Here is a 7,756-nt window from a genome sequence, read left to right as displayed (position 1 = left end):
TACCAGAGAGAGGCTTAGATTTTCTGCCGCAAGCGCAGCATGCAATGAAAATCCAGGATTGTGGTCAGAATTAAAAAAAAAGCTTCGGTAGTTCTCTTCGTATTTTTTTATCGCTCAGTTTACCCAAAGAAACTGAGTTGGCACTTGTAAGGTGGGAATTTATAAATACTATATATAAGTATTCGATCTTTTGATCTTAATTAAGTATATATTACGTGAATACAATTCTTCGATATAATTTATTTCTGTATTTTATGTACATTCTAAAGAGCATTTCGAACATCGCGTAAGAAGATATCTCGTGGCACACGCGGTTCCTTCTTGTTTTTGTCAACGGATGTGTTTACGCATGTATTCATGAATGAGTGTCATTTATTCCTACTCTATTGATGGGTCCTCCGGTTCCCAGCTTTTTACATACGTGTAAATATTTGATGACGTGTCGGTAGACGACGTTGGGCGCGTCGACACCGTACAGGAAATCAATGTGGTTGAAGTTCTCTAGAGACACTTTGTGCTTCAATTCAACGTTTGGAAGTTCACTCGCAAGTCGTTCCACGTCCTGAAACAATTTTTACCGATTTAAATCATCAGGTTGACAAAATAGTAGCGAACGAAAGTAAAAATAAATGTATCATAGGAGATTAGTCGTGTGTATTGAACAACTTCTGTAAACAGAAGACGTTAAGTTGTACCGTAAAGTCAAACTACCTTGTAATCCGCCAGTAGATCGTTTGATCCGTAAAAAATGGCCATCGGAATCCGAACGTTTTGTAAGTTGTATTCGGGCGGTTCAGCCTGATTGTACTTTTGATCGTTAATGAAAGATACCGAATAATCGAACTGGCGAAATTTTTCTAAAAAACCAAATAAGGATTAATCGTTGTTCTCTGTTCAGTGCCCATTTTTCTAGTTGAAGACACTCACTAGAATTGTACAGCTGACCAAAATGTACAAACTGCTTTGTCGACGCTCCTGCTGGTACGTGCCCCAAAATGACTGGAACCATTGTCTGTAAGTAGATGATAGAAATTTGAAAAATGAAACGAGAATATGACTTCTTAAATTTTGAATTAATCCTACCGAGTTCACTTGACTCATATCGTATCCAGTCGCCAGGAACAGAGTATTGCTGCAAACGACCTGCAGAATTGACTTGGACTCGCATATATCGCGTCCGATCTCTGTGAGGAATGCATTTGTTGGCAAAAAGCTGTTGACGCCGAACAGCCGCAGGAGGTACTGAAAGAATATGAGGAACCACTCTGAATGTCTTTGGCACGTTCGAAAGTAAACTCATCAGCCTGTGAAGACTCACGTAAAGCGGAGTGCTGACTCGGGCGAAAGGTTTCACTATTGGGCTTCGCATGTTACCAGCGTAGGCGATCGGCGCGAAGGTAACAGCGGAGGATATCTTGGAATTGTACTCAGGTTTCTCCGACAGCATGACTAGGAGCTGAGTGGTTCCCTGCGAGTGACCGACGTAGGAAAGGACGTCCATTTTCGTCACTTTCAGAACGTGGTCTATCACCGCTGGCATATCGTACACGCCCATTTCATGCCACGAAAATTCCCAGAACTTGGAATCCGAGGGTGAGATTTTTGCGTGTGCTTTCGAGTATGTGTTTCCTCGGGAATTTCCCAGCCAAACATCGTAGCCGACGTCCGATAAAATGTAGCCTGAAAGTCGTTGATCGTTAGAGTGTTCAAAGCCGAAGCTTCGATACCACGATTACATGTGAGTTGGTTTGAACCATTCAATTACCCAGCGACCTTGACGGGCCCATGATTACCCAATCGGCAGAGCTGGACAGGACACCATGCTGAAGGATCACGACCGGCTTTCCTGGACTTGGAGGATGTTTAGCTCCCCCAGTGATACGGTGCACAGTCAGAATGTACCCGTCCTCGGTTTCCACCTCGTGGGATTCCGAGTGGTAACCGTACTTCTCGATCAGCTCAGGCTGAAAACGAATTTTATCACTTATTACCGTGCGCAGGAAATTTTTGATGTGAAGAAAAATCTGATCCTCACCGTTGACAGATGAACATCAGGATGACCAATCATTCGCGAAAAATCTTCGATTTTGAAGGTGCGTGCTATCATCGTTGGCGAGATGCCCCAGGCGTTGAAAACCTTTTCCTGTAAAATAACACCATTAGTAGGATCTAAATCACTAGTAACTGTTGTTGGGTAAACAAAACTCCGAGCTGATCAATGAAGGACACTCATGAGACTCACCGTTATTTGACGAATGCACAAATCATCGGCAATGTAGTCCATCTTCCTGCCGAGGTAATCGATTCCCCCAATTATCTTGTTGTAGGTGCCTGTTTCGAAAATATTTTCAATGAATCTAAAGAATTTTCATTTATTCAGATATTTACATGAGACTTTTTTATCAGGAACGCATACTTGTCAAATAATTTTGACCCTTCTTGTACCATTTCTTCGCTGTTTGGACTCCGGGAATTTTATCGAACCACTTTGAAATTCCCGACTGAAATAGTTGACATTCGATTATTTTTATCCGCCTGATTTGACTTTCAAGATTATGGCACAATAATAAAAATTTACATTCTCCTCGGGCTTCTTGTCGTCACTCCGTGCTATTCCGAATATTTTTATTGTGTTATTTAAATATCCGAGGACAGAAAGTTCCTCTTGTTCCGTCTGCTCCAAAACGTAATCCGCAACGGATCCTAAACGTTCCTCCTCCAACTTCTCTGATCTGTGGTGATGTAAAATATTTCCATGATTATTCTGAATGACGCTAATACTCGCTTACAATCACATGAAATACACGTACGACACAATATTTCCGGTGATAGTCGTATTGCTTTTTCCCAGCCACACATCGTAGCTTTGATCCACCAAGATGTACGCTAAAATCAATATGATGATAGAATTTTAAATCTGGAAATTTAATCCTTCGTAGAAACATAAAATAAATTTCAATGCGCAATACGAACCAATCGCTATCAGGGGTTGATTAACGGCACAGTGATCAGCATCACACAAAATCCCATGCTGAATATACATGGGTTGCTTTCCATTCTTAGGCGCGGATTTCGGCCCTCCGGGAATTCTGTAAAGGAGAGTTTCTTCCCTGCTTCCGTTGGCTGATCCCACAGAAGTTTGGAAAATGTGTTTTTCTATTTTATACTCTGGTAGAATGTCCAGATGAAACTGAGGAACGACAAAGTGAAGTGGTTTCAAAAATGATCCTTTACACAGGATGACTTGTTGAGTTTGTTAAAAGTGACGACAGCTAGTGGTTACTGACCGGTTATTGGTCAGCCAAATTAATATTCGCTAATGTATTACCGTCGATGCAAAGTTTGACCCTACGATCGGTAAGGCGAATCCAGTTACCGTTGAATTATCGGTGACAAGATTTCTGTTACTGGTTCAGATGCCGGACTGGTAAGTTTATTGATTGGAAATAGAATGTGCAACGTTCGTGAAGTAAATACTCGCAAAATAAATACGTTGTATGTTGTACCGATAGCAAGAGAAGAGTTTTAATCGCCGCTAGCAGCTAACACAAATTATGAATAAACATAAATGAATTCCAGTGGTTGTCATAATTACCCGGTTCGCTTTGGGGGTATCAAAGTAATTCTCAGCTTCGATCAGGCTCCATGCCGTGATATTTCCGATAAGTAAAACTGCGATCAAGGCGAGCACCAAAATACCGGAAACCATTATTTTACGCTTCCTGCTCGAAGCAGTCGTTATTTTCAACTGCTTCTCACGAGCGTTAAGCACTTGTTTGTGCTTTGAATTGAACTGTGACATCGAGGTGCGTTCGATATCTAATTGCGGGACGAATATAATCTAACCCCTTGACCCCAACAGTTAAAACGCGATAGATACGACGAGTGTAACATGAATGCTTTACAATTTCTTCATATATATACGTGCCCGCATTATGGGAGTAGATACTCGTATGATTCAGGAGGTGTCTTTTTCATTGAAGTGAAAAAGGTCCTTTCACAACGGTACGGATGTTGCGAAAGGGATAACGCAAAAGAATTTATCAGCTAGTCGTTTGCACCCTTTATTGCTGAGATGACGTGGGTCTGTGAGTTGATTGAGTGATCAATCGTTTCGGAATTCGACACAGGTCGTATTACGTACTGATGTCGGGTAAAAGAGAAAAGCGTTGTGAACAAACCTTAAACGTTTGCGGTTCACGCTTTGCCGGTAACAAATGATCTGGATGAAACTCGTGATTCACATAATTTGTCGTCACTCACTCCTGCGGTCATCGATTATTCATGTCGGTTTATTTTACGAACATAGGGATGAAATGACGATGCGTAAGAGCAGTGAACTGCGACTTCTCCGGGTTTCGTCACCATCTGAGATGTCGAAATATCGAATATTCATTTATATATCCTCGTTCGTTTCACTAAACCAAAGAATTCGGCAATTTAGAGTAAAAAAACAAAAAACTGCGACTGCGAAACAGTTTGGCGACAAAAGTCAACGATCAGGGCCAGACTTATCATTATTTGATAAAAGTCTTGTTGGCAAACTTGAGATGTATTTTCTTATTCGATGAATTACTCAATGTGGCTCAGTTTGAAAAGAACATATACGATGACATCTGGGATGCAACGGCGAAAATATTATGAATAGATTAATACTACAGAATAACAGATTTTATATGTATGACGAATGAGATAAGGTCTTATCGCATTTCAGATTCACACCGAAGTCTTATCTCAGCTGGAATGGGAAATAAATTAATCATCGAATGATAAAAATCCTTGCTTATAATGCAATTTGCGTCGTATTTGAGTTAATGTGATGCGATTCCTCCGATCGATTGTCGATCGTTAATTAACGATTTGTGATTATGATGGTGATCGTGTTACAACGATAAGCCTACTGGTATGTTCTGATCTTCGATAATTGCGATAGGTAAAGTAATTACGAGATAAGTCTTGAAAGGGTCATTAACTTGGAATTTCCATCGAATTTTTCGATCCTGCGATAACAATATTTATAAGGGGAAACACCACGGTGAGCGTTCGAAAAGTAGGGAGTCTTTTGGTGAATTAATTACAAGAAAACGTCAAATGGTTTTCAATCTTTATTTAAAACAATAGGAGCTTGGTAGAAAATAATTATTTTTTTTAAGATCCTGATACGGAGTGCCTCTAGTCAGAATTCTCCCGATACCGCTGGTGTTAGAAATTACTTGGCGTGGAATGTTTTCGCAATCAAACAAAAATTCAGAGGAGATTCGTGATTAGTATGAATATAATTATCGTTTAGCATATGGATTTTTTAAAAATTTTAGTCACACTTAATATTGCGAATGCTGAAAGTGAACCTTCCATACATGTGACAACAACGGACTGCCGATATATTTTCTCCAATGAGTTATCGGAAGAAAAAAAATCCGTATAAATACCATAGGTACATGTGTTTTAACGTGATATTAAAAATATAAAATTGTTACACAATGAATTTTATTGCAATGTCCTACATCGAAACACGACATTGTGAGAAACGTTGAGTATACCCAAAATTCTCACGCATATCCAACTCGAGCTTATTACCGCAATTGGTTGGTTAATTTTGTAAATGAAATACGAGAACGAAAGAAAATGAATTTTTAAAGATTCGGCAATATTGCCCCCTCTCTTTTTCCAAGCCAATTCCCAATTATATGTATATAATAACCGAAAATAATAATGTCACCTTGAGCCTAAGAGGTGATGCTATTTGGATTATACAAAATTACTTTAAAAAAACGATGTTATAGGAAATCAGGAGTGGGTCAGACAACAGACATTGTTGCTGTTTGCACTACAATGCCACAAAAACGAAGGTTAATATTTACTTGAATATGTATTGTTATAATAAAATTCCGGTTTGGACACAAATTACATGACTCGTCGTACAATTAGTCGCTGTAGTTTGCTTCTATCATAGAAATGATGGGATCGTAGACGAGTTCCTTGGCATTGATACCCCAGAGGTAATCAAGGTGATTCCATTTTCCATCGAGCACTCGGTACATTTCAATTGGGTTTCCAAGCTCAGAGTACAACTGTGTGACGTCCTGTAAAAATAGCGAAATAAAGTTAGTCGTGGAATTGGTATTGCAGTGAAATGACTCACAGGATAATTCCAGGACTGAAGTTAATAATGCATTTACCAAAGAAGAATGTATAACTCATCGATATGATATTTTGGTTGACTTACTGTTACAGCAGCCATCCAGTCATTGTCACTGTAGAGCAAGTGAACAGGAGCTGTAATCGCGCTGAGATCGTAGTCCGGTGCGCTGATCGACCCGTAGTTCCACAAATTCGAGATCCAACCCTGGTCGTAATACCTAAACTTGCCAGATCGAACTTCTTGACCGTAGTGAACGATTTGTCGAGATGAGGCTCCAGCCGGGGTATGTCCAAGGATAGTTGGCAGCATAGTCTGTTGGTCATAAATGGCTCGAATTGTAATTAAACAGAATCGAGAAACAGGTATAATTTGAATTCCGCTGGTTTTTTATTAGGTGCGGACAAACTTACAGCGTTCAATTGAGCCTTGTTGAAACCGGCCAACATGAATAGGATGTTACTGCAAAGGACTTGTGTCAGAGCATCGTCGTTGCAGAAGGTAGCTCCAACTTTGCTAAGGAAAGTGCTGGTGGGCAAGAACTCGTAAACACCGATGAGCTTGAAGAGAGACTGAAAAAAGTGTTTCGTGTAATAATTGAGCGATTCGCATCACACTGACGAACACGAAGTTGTAATTGAAAAATATCATTTACCGTCAAACTAGACACGAAGGTGGCAGCTAATTGCAATACCGGACTCTTCAGATTCGACATGTAAGCAACGGGCGCCAGAGAGAACATGGCTTTTATCTTGTCGTTGTAATCGGTCCTCATAGAGGCCATCACGTAGAACGAAGTTGTGCCTTGACTGTGACCCATGTAGAATAATTTCTCCTGACCCGTTGTTTCAAGAGCGTAGTCAATCATGGCGGGGAGATCGTAGTAGCCAATTTGATGCCAGTCAAAGTACCAGAAGTCTTTGCCAGTAAAATCTGTCAAGGTGGTGTGATTCTTGGAGTACGTATTTCCTCTTGCGTTGCCCATCCACACGTCGTATCCGGCATCGGCTAAGATGTAAGCTGAAGAAAACAAGGATGACGTTGTTTTCACCGAACGCATACACGTTTGAAGACGTATCGACGGTAAGTTATTAGATCGGTCAGCAACTCACCGAAACCCTTTCCAGGTCCCATGATCACCCAGTCAGCAGAACTAGACAGCAGGCCGTGCATGAGGAACACGACAGGTTTGTCATCGGATGCGGCACTCGTAGGAGTTGCAGGGATACGATGCATTTGCAGTATGTAACCATCGTCGGTCGTCACGTAGTGGGTCTCGGCTGTGTATCCGTTGTTGGCAATTAGTACAGGCTTTAAAAAACAGAATAACCAGTCAAGATGCGAAACAAAATCCGAACTCTCTGCGATCCTTTGATGGATAAGCATCCATGGGTTAACTTACGACAGTTGCAGTCGCGTCGCTAGTTGCACTGGCCAAAATATCCTCGACTTCGTCTTCAGTCCAAACCTTCTCATCGGCATCGTCGTCTGCAATTGCAGAGCCGACTAAAGCCACGACCAGAATGAATAGTAATTTCATGACTGCGGTTGATGACTCTGAATGGAAACCGCGATTTCGATTGGCCTTATATACTGATTGTCTACGATCGAGTATTG

The 7,756-nt window shown here is 40.8% G+C and overlaps 2 protein-coding genes across 5 annotated transcripts; both read right to left on the bottom strand.

Annotated features, from left to right (window-relative positions):
- Positions 1–188: 188 nt before the first annotated feature.
- LOC124308061 (lipase 3-like) lies at positions 189–4,561 on the bottom strand. 4 transcript variants are annotated; one of them, XM_046770394.1, is made up of 13 exons: positions 4,306–4,561; positions 2,974–3,190; positions 2,811–2,886; positions 2,579–2,732; positions 2,417–2,501; positions 2,243–2,331; positions 2,036–2,143; positions 1,766–1,964; positions 1,319–1,680; positions 1,084–1,242; positions 928–1,012; positions 712–857; positions 189–562 (listed from the first exon to the last, which is right to left on the bottom strand). In XM_046770394.1, the coding sequence occupies exons 1-13, from the start codon at positions 4,366–4,368 to the stop codon at positions 356–358; spliced, it is 1,950 nt and encodes a 649-aa protein (XP_046626350.1). In that variant the 5' UTR covers positions 4,369–4,561; the 3' UTR covers positions 189–355. The 4 variants fall into 4 exon arrangements, with proteins under 4 accessions (XP_046626350.1, XP_046626349.1, XP_046626351.1 ...); XM_046770393.1 differs by lacking the exon at positions 4,306–4,561 and adding an exon at positions 3,596–3,817; XM_046770395.1 differs by lacking the exon at positions 4,306–4,561 and adding an exon at positions 4,182–4,294 and having other exon boundaries at positions 221–562.
- A 1,295-nt stretch (positions 4,562–5,856) lies between these two features.
- LOC124308064 (lipase 3-like) lies at positions 5,857–7,709 on the bottom strand. The gene is made up of 6 exons (XM_046770401.1): positions 7,542–7,709; positions 7,252–7,450; positions 6,795–7,159; positions 6,553–6,711; positions 6,227–6,454; positions 5,857–6,083 (listed from the first exon to the last, which is right to left on the bottom strand). The coding sequence occupies exons 1-6, from the start codon at positions 7,677–7,679 to the stop codon at positions 5,925–5,927; spliced, it is 1,248 nt and encodes a 415-aa protein (XP_046626357.1). The 5' UTR covers positions 7,680–7,709; the 3' UTR covers positions 5,857–5,924.
- Between the last annotated feature and the right edge of the window lie 47 nt (positions 7,710–7,756).

The sequence above is a fragment of the Neodiprion virginianus genome, chromosome 6, assembly GCF_021901495.1.
Source record: "Neodiprion virginianus isolate iyNeoVirg1 chromosome 6, iyNeoVirg1.1, whole genome shotgun sequence".
Classification (NCBI taxonomy): Eukaryota; Metazoa; Arthropoda; class Insecta; order Hymenoptera; family Diprionidae; genus Neodiprion; species Neodiprion virginianus.
This window is presented reverse-complemented; position numbering and strand designations above follow the sequence as displayed.

What these genes read in the sequence shown, in the direction of transcription:
- LOC124308064 (XM_046770401.1), bottom strand. Translation starts at nt 7,679, where the DNA reads ATGAAATTACTATTCATTCTGGTCGTGGCTTTAGTCGGCTCTGCAATT. An exon ending in GCGACGCGACTGCAACTGTC is followed by an intron (nt 7,451 to 7,541) that starts GTAAGTTAACCC and finishes TGTTTTTTAAAG; the next exon opens with CCTGTACTAATTGCCAACAA. An exon ending in ACAAGGCTCAATTGAACGCT is followed by an intron (nt 6,455 to 6,552) that starts GTAAGTTTGTCC and finishes TATGACCAACAG; the next exon opens with ACTATGCTGCCAACTATCCT.
- LOC124308061 (XM_046770393.1), bottom strand. Translation starts at nt 3,802, where the DNA reads ATGTCACAGTTCAATTCAAAGCACAAACAAGTGCTTAACGCTCGTGAG. An exon ending in ACAAGAAGCCCGAGGAGAAT is followed by an intron (nt 2,502 to 2,578) that starts GTAAATTTTTAT and finishes CAACTATTTCAG; the next exon opens with TCGGGAATTTCAAAGTGGTT. An exon ending in TGTGCATTCGTCAAATAACG is followed by an intron (nt 2,144 to 2,242) that starts GTGAGTCTCATG and finishes GTTATTTTACAG; the next exon opens with GAAAAGGTTTTCAACGCCTG.